Source organism: Nannospalax galili, unplaced genomic scaffold (genome assembly GCF_000622305.1).
Source record: "Nannospalax galili isolate Female #2095 unplaced genomic scaffold, S.galili_v1.0 scaffold100, whole genome shotgun sequence".
Lineage (NCBI taxonomy): Eukaryota > Metazoa > Chordata > Mammalia > Rodentia > Spalacidae > Nannospalax > Nannospalax galili.
Window position 1 is genome coordinate 14,061,183 of NW_008352891.1, and position 17,374 is coordinate 14,078,556.

The window sequence follows — 17,374 nt, forward strand, 5'->3', positions numbered from 1 at the left end:
AATCTCAAAGTAAAGAAAATGTGTTCTGATCCCAGACTTGCAAGTCATTTGAATATACCTGGAAACCTGACTATTCTCCAAAGCAGGTTCAGTTCACATACATGCTCACATTCCAGTGACATGTTCCTTGTAGACCAGACTCTGTCCTTGAAGGAGACCTCAAATTCCCACCCTGTTTACAAAGTGTAATCTACCTCTGTGATCACAGAGACCCCAAAGAACAGCAGAGCCTTGTAGTTCTCATCAGACCAGCTCCAGGAACAGAGGACAGAGGCTACCTCATTCCCTGCCATCTTAGAAGGGTCTGATTTACAAGGTACAGAACCTCAGAGATGCTACAAAGTTTTAAAGGGTTACTAGAAATCAAATTTTAAAAATAGTGGATCTTTTGTGAGGCAGAGAGCACAAACTCAGCTTGCTATCCTGCCAGCAACAAATACACTGAGAAAATGTTTATGCGTGAACCAAGCGGAAGTATCTAGTTAGTGGAAAATTTTATAAGAATTTTTGTTCCCACACTGAAGAGTACAGAGAGACTATAATATTTTATGTGTAAAAATATAGAATGTATCTTATACCAGTTTGAAGATATTTATGGAAGTAACCCCTGATTCAGCTACATAAAACATCAGTGATTGATGATTAACTTAGAAAAGTATTAAAAGTAATGTTATATTTAGAAGAGTTGTTTTCAGTGATTCCTTTCCAATGTAAAAGTGCTAGTCAGCAGATCTGATTAAATTGCTTGTCTTTCTTAGTCAACATTTAACTGGCAAAAAACAAACAAACAAACAAACAAACAAACAAAAAACAACACTCCTGGAGGTTACAATGCATACTTCTGCCAATCTCTGAAAGACGTTATCAGGAAACCAATAAACCATAAGTAAAAAGTTTCCCCTTGTATTACATTCAATATGTGACTTTATTAAAAGGAAAGCAGAAGAATACAGGGGCTAATTTGCCTGATATTCAAGCAACAGGGTTATAATGGATTACTGCTTAGTCCTTGCAGAGCCAGTATTGAGCACTCCTTGAGCGGGAAAGCCAGGAATGTTCACTAAACACTGATGGTAAGGAGGGGCCTGACTAGGACAACCTCTCCCTAGGTCAAGTGAGAACACTGCCCAGAGTGGGGTACCAGGATCCCACCCAGCTACAGTAACACCTGTCAGGTAAGGATGCTGTGAACTGACGTTCCCAGGCAATAAAGCTACCCCTGTAAAAACTCTACAAGGATGATTGTGGAACTTTGTGGTGGCAGAGTGAGAACATTGCAGATTGAGAGCCAAATTACCCTGACTTATCTTTCATTCCCCAAATAATCATTCATTGACCACTCTGTGTCCATCTGACCTGCCACCCTTGTGACTATCAGGTAAATTCTTTTGAAATGTACAAATAACGCCCTAGCTTCCACCAATCCAAAAGCTAAAAATGTCATCAGGCAGTATGTGACCTACACAGCACCTGAAAAGTGTCTCGATTTATGACTCTCTTTCTTCAATTACTATAAAAACTTCATGGGATTCACGTTGAAATGTGGTATTTGGGACAACATCAATCCATGTTTCTGGGCCATGGTTACTGATGTTTGGTTCCAGGATAAACTGTCTTTTTCCATTTGAGATGAAAACTGTATTTTTGAGTCAACAGTATCATATAAGAAAATTGTCTCAAGTCACACAGGCATGTTTCCATCCTACCTGCCACCCCCGCCCCACCACACACACACACACAATCAGACTGTTTGGATCACACTTGCTATAGAACTGCCCACAGACAACACTTATCTCTGTAAACACAGGCAATCAGAAACATGTTCCTAAATAAATAAATAAATAAATAAATAAATACCTTTAATACATGGGGAAGAGACCACCACATTCTGTATAATTTATGCTAGCATTTTCTTATAAAAATTTCTAAATCAAATTCTAAAAAAGGAAGCGGATACTTTGGGAAGTCTATTCTACCAAGCTGAAGACACATGCCTACCTGTTCACAGGGAGAGCAGCATTTATTTGCCATTTTCATCTGTAGACAGAAGAGAGCAAGGAGTCAGTGTGCCACACACAGTAACACTTTCATTTTCAGCCTGTCTAAATGGCAGCCGAAATTAATCAGCCACACAAAACATACTTAGGAACCAGCTTCCTTTAAGCTGTGCTTGTCTGAAAATCAAACCAGAGGAAATGTGAACATGGCAGCAATTCTCATAGTAGGAAAGTAAAACACATCAGCACACTAGATCATCCTTTCCCAAATATCAGCTCTTGATGGAGGGCAGCTGAGGGGTGACAGATGCTTAAACTGCACCATGTGGAAAAAAAAATGAGGAAGATGGTCTCTGCTCTGCATCATATTAGATAATTACAATGACCAGTGGCCACAGTGGATAGTTTATTCTTTACTTATCTCCCCCCAAAACCATGTAGACTTCGTTTTCAATATTTTTTCCAGTGAGGAAGTGGAAGTCCAGAACAAAGACACACCCAGAACTCTGGTCCATGCTGCCCTGTCCTGCCGTCCAGGAGTTAAGTGGGAAAGTCATCTACACTGGAGGAGCCTATCCTTACCAGCATTTCTGCAGAAGGTCAACCTAGCCCCATCTATCTCCTTTTTGTTTATATATTTAGTTATTTCATTTGAAAAAACCATCTACCCATTCACTTTAGGAATTCAAAGTATGGAATATGAACACTAAGATCATAGGAGGTGCTTGCTTCCCTAACAGCAGAAGAAAAGGCTGCGAGGTCTTTAGAGTAGAAACCTCACACACCACTGCATCCTCAAATATTCAGCCAACTTTTGTTTAGCAGTGGCCAGAGCAAGTCAGGGGGTGAGGAAGGAGCAGGCAGTAGGTGCTGGGCTGGGTTGTGTGGGGCATCACAGGCTCTCCAGTGCCCCAGCACCAGGCTGCCAGGAACAGATCAGTTGGGTACAAATGCAGATCATGCCTATTGGGAGGGAGTGAGGTTGGGAAACCAGGCCAAGCCTTTTGGCTGAGGGTTAGTCATGCCACAGCTCCATGCTGGGCCAAGGGCTGGCTACAGCTTACCGTACTTCCTAAGACTTACATGGGACTGAGGTTTTTCTCTCCTTCAACCCATCGCCATTTATTCCTTTCTTTTAAAATTTCACTGATGTTGAACATCAAATATATCACTCAAGGACACAGAATACTTTTTTTTTTTAAAATCTGGCAGATGCCTGCCTGCCAATGTTTTTGGTTAGGAATACCTTTTTATAAGTGTTCATGGTCAGGAAATATTTATGTGCGTATTTAAGCACATGCATGCACGTATGTGTTGAGGCCAGAGGACAACCTCGGGCTGCGTTGTTCCTCAGGCACCATCCAGCTTGTTTTGGAGATAGGGTCTCTCTCAGCCCGGGAACTCACCAAGTATGCTAGGCTGGCTGGCCAGTGAGCCCCAGGGATCTGCCTGCCTCTGCCTTTCCAGGGCTGGGATTACAAGCACAAGCCACCACACCCAACTTTTAAAAATTTTTAATGAGGTCTGAGAATCCAGCTTAGGTCCTTCTGTAGCGAGGCAAGCACTTTCCTGACTGAACATCTCCATAGCCCTGGGGTGGGGATTACATTTTCATTTCAGATAGTTTTCTCCACATAAAAATGCCACATTGTACCAATACATTAGGATAAAACATGCATATATAATTATGCACACACAAATATTCCTGTGTATGTGTGTAGTAAGAGAGAGAAACAGAAGGTGGGAAGATATAGGGAGGAAACTAGCCTGGAAGTTTCCAAATGTTTGCATCTAGACACATTTCAATGGCTTAAGTTTTAGTTATTTTGGAAACTTAATCTGTTGAAACAAGTGCATGTTCTGCGTGCAGGCCCAGCCTTCCTGAGGGTTAATTATACTTGGCAAATTCTCATCCTACTGGTCACTGAACATGAGTGGGAGTAATTTCTGAGCTATGTGCTCACATGTTGAAGCATCAGGTCACTGATGTTGGCTGAGACTGCACGCAGCCAGTCGGCACAGTCCTGGGCTGTAGAGAACTGAAGGACTCCTGTGCTGGCTCCGTCTAGGGCTAGTACCTCGAATGCACTGGACCTGCAGTAGGAAGAGAGAAGACACTGACAAGGAGGCTGTCAGCAGGGAGGAGAGTAATATCTGTCCCATCCATGCTACAAGGCACAGGGTCCCTCAGCACTTTCTGCCCTTTGCTCAGCTGTGATACACCTGGGGAACAGCAGGCAGCCCTACTGTCCTTCATAGGTGTCAGCAGATCGGCTGTACCCAAATGAGGGTCCGCACCGAATTCCCTCACCTAGAGCTCAGCTGTGATACACCTGGGGAACAGCAGACAGCCCTACTGTCCTTCATAGGTGTCAGCAGATCAGCTGTACCCAATGAGGGTCCACACTGAATTCCCTCACCTAGAGCTGTTTCTAATTCAATAAACACAAGAAAAACAGATCACACAGGAAGGAGCCTTACACGTGTTATAATTTTCAAGTTACTATTTTATAGTATATAATTCTTAGTTATAATGCTTTAAAGGCTACTTAACACAAGGGATCTAAAGCGCTTGCCTGGATGAAGAAGCAGATACCAACATACTCGGTGTTGGTGAGGATCTGGAGTGCACACACTTCTGAGTCACAGCATGGGGACCTGTGAGCGCAAGCTTCCATGAATGACAGCAGAGCTCTGGAGAAGCCCCATGTCTTTGCTCTTATATGAACATCCACTTGCTTCAGCCCAGCCATGGGGCATTATTGACAACATCAGACCAACTCAACCCCAGTCATTCCCCTAGTATGCAGTGTGTAAAAACCACACTTTACATGTATCTATCTACAGTCCACACTAAATGTGTCATAATAACCTCCCAGATGTGAATCTCATCAATGTTTCATGAAGCAAGGCAAAGACACAGGGAGAGAAGAGGAAAATCCCATGTATGTGTCTGAGCATCTATCAGAGCGGCTTCCTGTGCCTGAATAACTTTTCATTTTAAAACAGGTATCCATGACCATCCCCACTTTAAGTACATTTCTTGAATTAGAGTGAAAGGTTTAATTATCTCCAGCTGAGTTTTCTATCTGGCGGCGTATAAAAGGAGACCAGTGTATTTTTTGAACACTTTGTCAGAGGATGAACAGAAGGTTGAGGTGACTGCAAAATGAAGGTGTAGGAGGCCAGCAGGACAGCTCAGGGAACAGACCAGGCATCCTTGCAGCTGCCTTCACACACAGCTGTTTCTAGTAGTTTCTTTCCACCTCATTTTCCCAGGGAATGCCCATCTATTTCTAACTCCTTCACTTTAAGGTTCCTTGTTCCCTGTGCAACTGCTTTAGACAAGAGTGTCCTGAATTATGAATTATCACCTTCTCTGGGATGTATTAAACCTTATTAAAAATCTGTTCTCCTGTTTACTTAGGGCCCTGAAAAGGTATGGCTATATTCTAAGCGTACTAGGAGGTCACTGAAAGGCTATGAAATGACATGATCAAAATATACGATAAATTTGCCAGGTGATGTGTTGGAAATGTGCTGAAAGGACAGTGGAGAATCTAGGAGAAGACTGTTGCCTACTACAGCAAGTAGGGGTGCTTAGGAGAACAGTCTGGGGAGGCTGCTGTGGCAGAAAAGTGAGTTGACAGATTGGACTCAGATTATGGGATAAAGAGGAATCGGCAAACCCAGGCTGTTTGGCTGAAGGTACTGAATCACAGCCATGCTGTTTACCAGCTGGGCCAGGCTAGGCTTGGCACATGGGAAGCACCAGGTCAGGAGCAAAGTCTGGGCAATCTGTTCCCTTACGATGCTTCTCAAGTAGAGCTGGGAGCTGGGAGTGGGTGGCAGAACAGTCAAGTGTGGGAACATGTCTTGGCTGCAGATACAAGATGTGAGTTATCCACTGTGGTGGGTCAGGCTGTGGGATGGAGAAAGATCACCTGGAACAACCTGGACAGGAAATGTAAGCAAGTACAGGCCTTCTTCCCTGAAGTGCTCCATGGTGAGGCAGCTGGAGAGATGGGAAACCAGTGGAGAAGAAAACAGGACCTGCTGGTAAAGTGGGAGGCATTAGCCTGGGTGCCTCCCTGAAAGTCACTGGATTAAGAAAGTGTTCACCCACAGAACCAAATATTCATGCTCTGAGACTCTCTCAGGGTGTGAAGACCCCTGCAACCCCCAATACAGAGATATTCAAATCAACAGATATGCAAATCACAGCAGAGAAACCCAAGAAACATGAAAAAGCAAGGCAACAGGACTTCTCCAAGAGACCAGAGTACCTCAACTACTAAACACAAAGATACTGAAACAGGTAAAAATGCCAGGAGAACATTCCAAAGTTTCCGGGTAAAAATGATCAGTGACCTGAAAGAGGATACAGAGACAATAGATTCATTGTAGAACGTGGGGCAGGTGCTAGAGGCAGAAGGACTGGATTCTACCGCTACTCTGGGGCTCTAGTCCTTATCTGTCAGCAGGAGCCCACCATCCACCTGGGAATTATCTGAGGACTCAGGAAGATGGAAAAAAGCCTTGCTCTTTGCCTGGACCTGAGAAGAACATCAATAAATAGTGCAAACAGAACGATAGAATTTTGACAGAATTTGTGTTTTACAAAAATATTACATAAAAAACATATTTATGTATCTGAGAAAAATGATAGATTAAAGATACTGAAGATAACTAGAAATCTGTCATAGTATACTTGAGCTCTCATCTGAAGTGGAGCTCTCTGCCTCCATTTCCCTAAGTTGCTGTGATCCAGGCTTACAGTCACATGTGTGAAAACATACCATCCATGAACCCAGAGAAACTGACAGGAGCCCCAAGGTGGGCAAGTTGTGTGGAGCTCAAGACCATGGGTCAATTCAGTGACATGCTATGGGTTTGATGCCCTTGGAAGGAGGCACAGGAGATTATGGGGGTACTAACTAGTTCTAGACTCCCAAAAGCATCTCAGCTGATGAGTCTTACCTGGCATGAATCTTCCTACATTCAAAAGTGCCCGACACTCAATTCTTGCTTAGAAAGCAAGAACTGTTTTCTCTTTCCACATCTATCACACTATTTTCATTGTTACTAGAAGAAATTGTGTGCATCTTATTTTTCTTTTAAGGGAAAATGCTGAATTTAGTTCCTTGACTTTAAAACACATACATACACCAGAGATGATGGGATAGCTAGCTCTTCATGATAAATCCACATTTATTAAAAATGCTGCTAGGGAAAGCACAAAAGACCTCTGATAGCCAAAACAACCCTGAGCACTAAGAGCAATGCCTGGGGGATTACTATACCAGATTTCAAGCTGTATTACAGAGCTATAGTGATAAAAACAACATGGTACTGGCACAAAAATAGACCCATAGACCAATGGAACAAAACTGAAGACCCAAATATGAGTAAATGCAATTTCCATGTTCAGCAAATGGTGCTGGCAAAACTGGATCTCTACTTATAGAAGAATGAAACTAAATGCCGATCTTTCACCCTGCACAAAAGTCAATTCCAAATGGCTCAAAGATCTCAATGTAAAGCCATTAGAAACCAAAGTCTGCTTGGGTCTCCCACAAATAAAAACCTGTGAGATTATCTGAAAGCCAGTTGAATCCTACGGATGGACTTTGGTAATGGGGGTAGAGTGTGAATTTGTCTGCCAATCAAATTCTTCATCTTTCAACTTTCATTCTTATTTACATCATAACACTAAGATGATCATTCTGTAAATAATTTGTTCCATTGTCTCTTTCCCGCTGCAGCACAGAGCACTGAATGGTAGTTTGTGTTTCCTGAGAAAACGTCAACAAATGACTTGTTTAATGGGCCTCTGTGCACCTGGGAACTGCTCTGTCCAGATTAGCATGGAGCTGCACAAGCCACGACTCACCCACACCCTGCATATTGCTAAAATACAAACAAACCCTCTGGTCATTTTTACTTTGTTACTTCATTTGGATATCTGGTAGAAAATTGACAAGAATTTCTTGTTCCACATGGTGCTTAAATCATGCCCTCAACAGCCATAGACAATGCTTTCTGGCTAGTGTGCTACAGATTTTATAGGAATGAGAAAATGAGTAAAGAATCTCACTGAATGTTGGGAGCAGAGGCAGAAGGATCAGGAGAACAAGACCAGGCTTCTCCCCAGTGTGAAACTGACTCAAACAAGAAAGAGAAAGAGGGAAGGAGAGGGAGAGAGAGGAAGAATAAGAAAACAGGAAGACTATGCCAGGCTTAGTGGCACATGCCTATAATACCAATCCTCAGGAGGTAGAGGCAGGTAGATCTCTGTGAATTGGAGGCCAGTATGGTCTACATAGTGAGTTTTAGACCATTCAGGGCTACATAGTGAGACCCTGTCTCAAAAAACAGCAAGAAAAACAAAAAACAGAAAAAGGAGAAGGAGGAGAAAAGAAAAAAGAGGATACTAAGAGAGTTCAAAAAACAAGAATACAAAATGTTATGCCTCTCTCATCTTATTTCTAACTTTTCTGGGTTTTTGAGGCAGGGTCTCTCTCCCTGTATCCCTAATTGGTGCCACCACACCCAGATCTTATTTCTAACCTTTAAAAATTTTTTGATTAAAAATTTTTATTTATTTATGTGTATGTCTGTATGTACACAGTGTGTGGATACTTTCAGAGGCCAGAAGGGGGCACCAGATCCCCTAGAGCTGCAATTACAGGGGGCTGTGAGCTGCCCAACATAGATGCTAGAAACTGAAACTTCAGTCCTTTGCAAGAGAAGCAAGTGCTCTTAACCACTGAGGCATGTCTCCAGCCCCTTATTTCTGCCTTTTTGATATCTATCCTTAAACAGTTCAACAATGTGCAAAGAATTCTTATGCGTTTCAAATGAAAACATATTCATTCTTTTTATATTTGTTTTATATTTCTTTGTAATTTTTAAAGTAAAATATTTAATAATATGGGAGAGACAAGAAAAGACACTTAATATATATTACCAACAATGGCATTTAAAATAAACAATAAGAAGCACCAGCTGGAGTTTGCCCTTCCTTTGCAATAAATGCCGTGCACCAGTCTTCAAACACTGCAATGGTCTTATCTTCATGGAAACCCTAAGAAGGTCCTGCCATTCTTGAGATTTAGAAATTGAGCTTATACAGGTTAATCATTTCCCCAAGTTTAGTCATAAGCCCAGAGCTGATAAAAGCAAGGGCTCACAGTACCACCTTGAAAGAGGAGGGGTCTTCTGATTCCAGACCTCAGCCCCTGAAGGTGAAGACACTTGACTCGGGGAAACTCTAGGGGCCTGTGCACCAAAATGATGCCACCTGCTGCCTCAGCAGCACATGGTTCATTCTTCCTTTACCTCATTATCCATTTGAACTTGACTCTGTTTTGGCTTTGGTATTACCGCACTGGCTACAGTGGCCCGTGGCTCCAGGGGCACAGCCTTCACACTCCACATGTGAGAGACAGAGCTCTGCTACTGTCAGGTACCCAGCCTGTGGAGCTTTGTCACAGCAGCCTGGAGGGCTCAGACTAAGGAGCCAGATGAAGCCCTGAGGTTACTTCACATCTTGGGGATGAGTGCATCTAGAATCTTCTCTACTCTCCCAGCCAAGGCTGTATTGACTTGGTATTAATATTCCTGGCTAAAACTAATGACAGAGTTTTTTCCCTTTACCATTATGACTGCCCTTCCCCCAGTCCTGGTATATCTTTTTTATTGCAAAGATGAGGATGCTGGTAAACCGAGGGCAGTGGCTCAAAATAAAATGAGTTTGCCTATAGCTGTGAGCTCTGCTGGGAGTCTGGAGCCAAGAAGTCAGATGTCTCAGCCACTGATGGAGATGAAAGATCCAAAAGCACAGCAGGCAGCCAGGAGCATGCTCTGGGGAGAAAGGCATGCACATTATTATGTTTCTTTCATCTATTATGATTCAGTTCTTCCGACTTTAAAACCCCTTCCTATTTATTTTCATTTCAGATCTTGAAAGCCTATTAAATCTCTACACACAAAGGAAAGGAGAATCAATTTAGTGTTCAAATGGGAAGACTTGTGATGAGTTTATCTTGCTCAGCTAAGAAGCAGTGATCTTCATGTCTGAAAGCTGAGGCCTCCGTATCTATCAGCACACAGCACACTAGTCCCTTACAGCCAAGATGAATAATCCTCAGAGATAGAAATGAAAGATTCTGCATGAAGAAACTGACACTTGATATAGAAGGAGCCAGAGAGATAGTGAGTCAGAGGGATTCAGAGATGGAGGTAGTGAGGGAAAAAGTTAGGCATAAGACATATCTGAAGAAAGGATGGCTGGTTGGAGTGGCAGGGCAGACAAGTGTGGAATTGCTGAGGGAGAGTTGCAGCAGCATTCTGGCTCTAGACTCCTGTCGGGAGTGGAGTGGCTTTGTCCTGCAGAATGGGAGCGTAACCAACTGCTCTCAGGATCAGAGCTCAGCAGCACTTGTTCCACAGCTGCATAAATTCAAGACAATTACACACAAGTGGTTACTAGCCAAGGCAGCAATGATATGAGTTCATCAGGACAGTCTCTGTGGTTCCACAGAACATATATTTCATCCAAGTACCTACAGATCAGCTGTAACACAGTAGGTGTTAGGAATGCATGTATCAAGGCATTATATCTTTCCGTCAATCGTCTGTCTATAAAATGAGATTCTTAAAGAATTTGAAGATACAGTGCATTGAGAAAGAAACAACAGCCCTGTTACCTGCCTGTTACCATCAGGGTTGTGGAGATCCCTGATAAACACAGAATCCACATATCCCAGGCAGATAGACGGGTGACATTTATGGATAACACAGAACAGATCGAGTAGAGCAGAAGAAAAAGAAAGCAGCTGTCCCACTACAAAGACAACCAACACATCTACCTGGTGACAAGTGAAGATCCCACTGCCCTAGGACAGGTCAAGTCTCTACTTCCTACTTCCAACCTCCATAATAAACACTATGGTAGGTGATAACCACAGATCCCCAGTCCTGACAACTCCCCATGCAGATTCTACCTTCACTGATGTCACCTATGACAATTCTAGACCTCACAGCAGGCCCCTCCTCTTCCTGAGATGTGCCATGTACAGGACTCTGTGCTTGCATACTACCTGAGACTGGAATCTGAGGATCACAGGCATCTAGAGCACTTTACTGTGGGAGCCTCTGCCTGCCTTCCAGGTACTGTGAGGGGCTGTTTGATGTGGGACACAAGTGTTTAAACATAGTGCCGTCCTTCGCAAGACAGATCAAGGCATTTAGTAAGAATTTCGACTTGTAGTGTCACTTTGTAAAATGTGCTTCTCTGCAATGCATCTAATGCTGCTCCTATTCCACACGGCCCATCTGGTGATCACAGACTCTTCTTATGTAAGGTGGGCACGTCTAAAACAAATGGGGTGTAACCATAAGTGATAAAACATAGCTTCAGTGTTATTCTCAAAACCTGGACAAACAGAGCATCAAGACCCCAAGTTGCCATATTTGCCCCCTCTCTCCCTCTTTTCTTTCTTCCTTTATGCCTTCCTTTACCTGGTATGGAGAAGGAACAAGGTCAATGACTCCAAGACCCTTTCAAGGCTAGATAAACATAAGGTGTGGATAAGGGTCCTCTCTGTGAGGAGAGAAACTGCCCTCCTGGAAAGAATCAAGTAACACAAGATGAGAGGTGGGCAGGGGCTCCTGCCCTGTTTAACTACTTGTGTTAGTGAGACTTCTGTAGAGAAACAGAATGGATGGAAAGAATGTACACTGCAGATGGGGATTTATTAGAGCATTTACACAATATGGGCTAGAAACTCTGCAGCTCACATGAGAGCCTCACCTGCTGCCACTACTATGTCAGGCCTGTTGACCTTAGTTCCAAGCAGATTTTGACAGCTCTGGAGCTCAGGTCACCACCTTCCATCTGTGGTCTAGAGGCAGAGCCCAGGCAGGGTTTCCACAGGGAGACACTGGTCAAGTCTCTAGGGCACACTTGTCTGCCACAGTCTGACAGTGAACCCTCTGTGATTCATAAACTTAGATTTTAGTTTTGGTTCCTCTTGACTGTGAACAGAGATAGGCCTTTCTGCACAAGAATTTGAAGGGAAACATTTCCCACGGTTGCCCTGCAGGCTCATGTGCTGACATTGGTGCCACTGTAGATCTTATAGTGGCCCTGGACATGGGCTCCGTTCCTCTCAGCTACAGACCAGAGCAGTGTGGGCCACCCAGGCATCCTCCCAGTATCTCTGCAGTGTCAATTAGGGCCCCAGGGGAAGCCATACCATTCTATGAACCTTGTGCCAGGCATGCAGTACATGAAATTCCCAACCCCAGCCTCATAGAATTCAGTCCTTGGCAGTCCATTCTACCTGGGATAACGTAGAAAGCACACCCCTTAGAACTCCAATTGGTGTTCACTAACTGTTGTTTCCCCTGCAGACACAGCTTCAACAGCTGACTCAACTATGCAGAAGACAGAAGCAGTGAACTCAAAGGCAGGTCATTTGAAATAAGACAATCAGGAAAGAGGAAGAAAATAAAAAAGAGTAAATACATCATAATGGACCAATGGGATACCTTCAAATACATGTGTTATGGAGTTCTAGATGGAGCGGAAAGAGACAAAAGACAGAGAGCACTGTCTAAAAACATCCTGAAACTTGGGAGAAAAATAGCTATCCAGTTTCAGAAGCTCAAAATACTCTGAACAATTCAAACCAGAATAGCCAATTATATTAATTCAATTGTCAAAAGCCAAAGACCAAGAGAGAATCTTGAAGCATCAAAAGGGAAGAAAAGTATTGTATATAAGGGAACAATCCTCACACTCTCTGTCAAATTCTTAACAGAAGCTATGCAGGTCAGGAAGGAGTTGGGACACTGAATTACAGCGTTAGAGGGGAGGAGCTGCCAGCAAGAGTACAGTGCCTAGCAAAGCCATCTTTAGACTAAAAGACTGAAGGAGCTTATCACTGTGATTAACATAGAAATGCTGAAGAGAGTTCCTTCATCTCTTATGAAAAAAAGCTAAGTAATTGCCAGAAAAGCATATGAATATAAAAACTCACAGCATTCCCCCAGTATCGGTGGCACCTTCCAATGGATGGCCCTAATAAAAAAAAAAAGCCAGAGGGAAAAGGAACAGATGTTCGCTTCCTCTTTCTGCATAAGTGTGTTTATCACTGTTACTGGACACGCTCCGCTGACATCAGACTCTACCTTTATTAGCCTTTTTATTATTAGTAGTATTTTTATTTTATGCGTATGGGTATATTGCCTGCATGTAAGTGCACCCGTGTCCTGCAATGCCCGCGGAAGACAGAAGAGGCTGTCAGATCCCCTGGAACTGGAGTTACGGACAGTTGTTAGCTGCCGTGTAGGTGCTGGGTTTCGAACCCGGGTCTTCTGCAAGAACAACCAGTGTTCTTAACTGCTGAGCCATCTCTCTAGCACCAGCCTTTTGATATAAACACAGTACCAGTTACTCTTCAGGGAACTCAGGGTTTTAATGCTGGATGGGACTGCTAAAGCATCCAGCTTCATGGACTGAGCAGCTACCAGACTGTATGTCTCTTCAGTCTAGAGATGGACATAGTTGGAATACCCAGCACCCAATGTATAAGCCAACTTAAAAAATCCCCTTTATAACACACACACACACACACACACACACACACACACACACAACTTTTGTTCTCCTAGAGAAGCCTTCCCAACACAGGAAAGAACAATAGAGACAGAAGAAATAAATAAGGAAAGGAGGCAACAGGAAAAAAAACCCATCAAAGTTAGTTTTTCAAAATGATAAAAAAAATGGATCAAAGTTAGGCATATTAAAAGAAAAAGAGAGAAGACTCAAATAAATAAAATCATAAATGAAAAGGAAACATTGTACATGATCTACAGGAACACAAGTGATCATGGGAGACACCTGTGAACAATTCTATACCAAGTAGTTGGATAATAGAGAAGAAATGGTAAGTTTCTAGAACCATATGAAGGATTAAAACTGAATCGTGGAGAAACAGACAATGCTAGCAGCTAATAAGGGGATTGAATCATCAGTGAAGATTCTCATTAAAGAAAACCCGAGGCCCTGGTAACAGTGCTGTTGAGTTTTATAGAACATTGAGAAGAAAGATAAAAACAAACTAACTTTAACTCCAATGCTTTTCAAACTCTTCCAAAGAACTGAAAAGGATAGGACACATCTAAAGTCATTTTACAAGACCATGACTTTGTTTTTTCTGGCTCTAAAGCCAGACACATGACAAGAAAAGAATATGATGGGCAAGCATTATGGGGAATGCACGAATATTAGCAAAACAAATCCAACAGCACAGTGAAAGGATCATTCACTTAAAATTTGTCCTTAAGAAGCAAGGATGGTTAAGGACACATAAGAACTATGACACACCATGTTAAGAGAAAGAAAGATAAAATTTGCATGATCATTTCAATGGACTGAGGAAAAAAACTTGACAAAATTCAACATCATCTCGTGATAAGAAAAAATTCTCAACAAATTAGGCATGAGCATCCCTTAGCGTAATCAAGGCATAAAAAAATACCCCATGGAAAATATCATACTCAGTGATAAAAAGTTGAATATTTTCTCTAAAAATGGGAATGCAACAAGTGTATGTGGGCTTTCACTGCCTCTATTCAGCACAGTGAGGGAAGTGCTGGACTGAGCCACTGGGCGAGGAAAAGTGAAACGTAGGCCTATGAATAGGAAAGGAAGAAATGGAATTGTTGTCAGCTGATCACATGACCTTACACACAGAAAATGCCACAAAGACTTCATACGCATATAGATACACATTCAACCTTTTCAAACTGACATGTGAACTCAGTACAGTATTTTGAAAGATACAAAATAACAAACATTAGACAGCAGTGTTTCTGAACACTAGCTACATAAAAAGAAATTAAGAAAGCAACCCCATTTGTAATAGCACAATTTTTTTTTTTTAAAGGAGTAAATTTAACCAAGGGAGTTCAAGATCCATAGACAGAAACCTAGAAAACATTGATGAAAGGAATTGAAGATGGCCAAATAGATGTAGCCACATTGGGCGCTTTTGGATTAGGAAAATTAATATTATTGAATGGTGATACTATACAAAAAGTGTAAATATTTCATCTTAAATTTTGATGTCACTTTTTCACAGAAACAAAAAAATTCTATAATTCTGAACCTTAAAAATCCCTCAAATAGACAAGATTTATTTTTAATTTTTAATTATGTGTGTCTATGTGAGGGTATATCCAGGTGAGTGCACTTGCCTGTGGAGACCAGAAAAGAAGCTAGAGTAACAGGTAAGCTGCCTGATATGGGTGCTAGAAGCTGAACTTGGGTCCTCTGGAAGAGCAGTAAGCCTCCTAATCACTGAGCCATCTCTCTGGTTCTGACAAAAGAATATTGAGTACATTACCCTGCTTTATCATCAGACATTATATATATTGAAATATTACATTATATATTGAATATATTGCCCCACAAATATATAGAATTATTACATATAAATAAAATGAAACCTGTAAACCTGTACATGTTCAAACCTCTGACTACACAGTTCAACACTACACTCACACCACATATCACACACCCCAATACACACACATGCATATTTCACGACAGACAAGGCTCAATTTACAAACAACAAGATGGTTATGCCAGTCCTTTGCTGACTGAAGCTGGTGGGCAGATCGCTGTTCCCTACCTATAGATCTGACTTGTCTCAAGACTGAAACATCTCTGGTCTCTCACTCTTCTGAGCTACCTATGGGGGTGGGATTAAGCAGTCTGCTTGTCTTACACAGTTTACCCAGAAGAAGGGTACAAGAGACTTCATGGATGCATCTCGAAACTACTTAATTAACAGAGTTCCCAAACTAGCAGCATTTATTCAGCACAGGAGCTGGCCTCTCTTATTTTATTAATGAAGAAAATGAAGCCCAAAGAGTTTAAAGAGATTTTCTATATTAATTTGTAATTTGAACAAACATCTAGTCTTTTTATTGAATCTAATTCTGTTGATACTTAAAGCTGAAAATGAGATTTCTTTTCCTCAGGACTATTTTGTGACAGCCCTTGCTAGGAGAGAGAATGGTTACTAATCAAAAAAGAATCAGGCACTCGGACTGTTTCTATAACCCTTTACTTTTGGCCTTCAAGTCTTTCTCAACTACTACCCTGCAGAGCTAGTGCCTGTGCTTGCACACAGTGTTGTCAGATATTGAAACAGTTGATGAACTGTTGAATTAGCACAATGTTGGGCTCACCAGATTTTCCCACTGGACTCACTGGTGTTTCCCAAAGTGACAAGTTCACCAGTTTTCCCCACTTCCAACAATGGTCACATACCTGAGCTTTTCTGTTCCACCTTTGTACCTTGAGATCCGAGCCAGGGACAAAGGAACCGACAAGGTGTCTATCCAACACTTCTCATACTTTGGTTCATTAGCTGTGGGTGAGGAAGGTGATGATGGGGCCTGTGCGAAATAAAAAGAGTCAGTAATCACAGAACCAGTCAGAGCACTGCACTCTGAAAAGGCTCATAGAAAGCTGAGGCAACCGTCCCACAAAACTTAGATTAACCTAGTTCAGTTGATGAAAACATGTGAGATAAAGTCTAAGAGATCCAGAAGGAAAGCAGCACATTCACAGCTGAATACAAAAGCTTAAAAATGTATTCTAGCAATATGTTTTATGAGGGGAGGAAAGCTACAAAAGAGACGGGGGCCAAGAAAACTGCATTTGGAGAACTTCACAGCCATGACACAGGACTACATCTGTGGAGACCAAGGGAGGACAGGGGCCAAACCACCTGGAAGTGCCCACATAAAAAGTATTTGGGTCCAGGACACACTACATAATAGCAATGTTAATAGCATTATATAGAGTCCAAGCCCAGGATCTGTTATTGGCCAGTAGCAACAACCTTGCTATCTGGGTGTCTAGTGGACTTAGCAAAGAAGTAGTCACTCCTCAGGGGCTGAGGTGAGAGAAGAGCCCTTGCAAATATTCCTAGGTGGACTACCTCACCTGGTCCAACTAACACTGGGTCAGAAATTGGGTCCTAGGCCGAAGGAAGTTCTGATGGTACTGTTCTAGTTTCTGAAAAAGCTGTGAGCTTAATGGGCTGTCTTTACCCTAGATTCCCTGCTTAATATAGTTAGGCAGGTATAGACCCTGAAGCCAGGACATGGATGTCTCATACTGATGGTCCACAAGTTGTCTCCAGCCTTAGTATGGGACTCTCATATGAACGGAACTCACCAAGCTCTAGGCATGGGCACCATGCAAGGATGTGACTCTCCCATTGAAGTATAGACACCCCAGAATGATGTGACACCCCGAGTCTGAGTCAAGAAGCCTTATATAAATGCAC

At 42.3% G+C, this 17,374-nt stretch overlaps 1 protein-coding gene across 5 annotated transcripts in view; it reads right to left on the reverse strand.

The window, feature by feature from the left end:
• Positions 1 to 17,374, reverse strand: part of Sntg2 (syntrophin gamma 2) — a 236,258-nt gene that overhangs the window by 75,720 nt on the left and 143,164 nt on the right. For all 5 annotated transcript variants that reach the window (XM_008850183.2, XM_017802502.1, XM_017802501.2 and 2 more), the window contains exons 9-11: positions 16,348 to 16,475; positions 3,962 to 4,091; positions 1,999 to 2,037 (exon numbers count right to left, since the gene is read on the reverse strand). In XM_008850183.2, the coding sequence (XP_008848405.1) occupies positions 1,999 to 2,037; positions 3,962 to 4,091; positions 16,348 to 16,475 (297 nt within the window). The remainder of the gene's footprint in view (positions 1 to 1,998; positions 2,038 to 3,961; positions 4,092 to 16,347; positions 16,476 to 17,374) is intronic.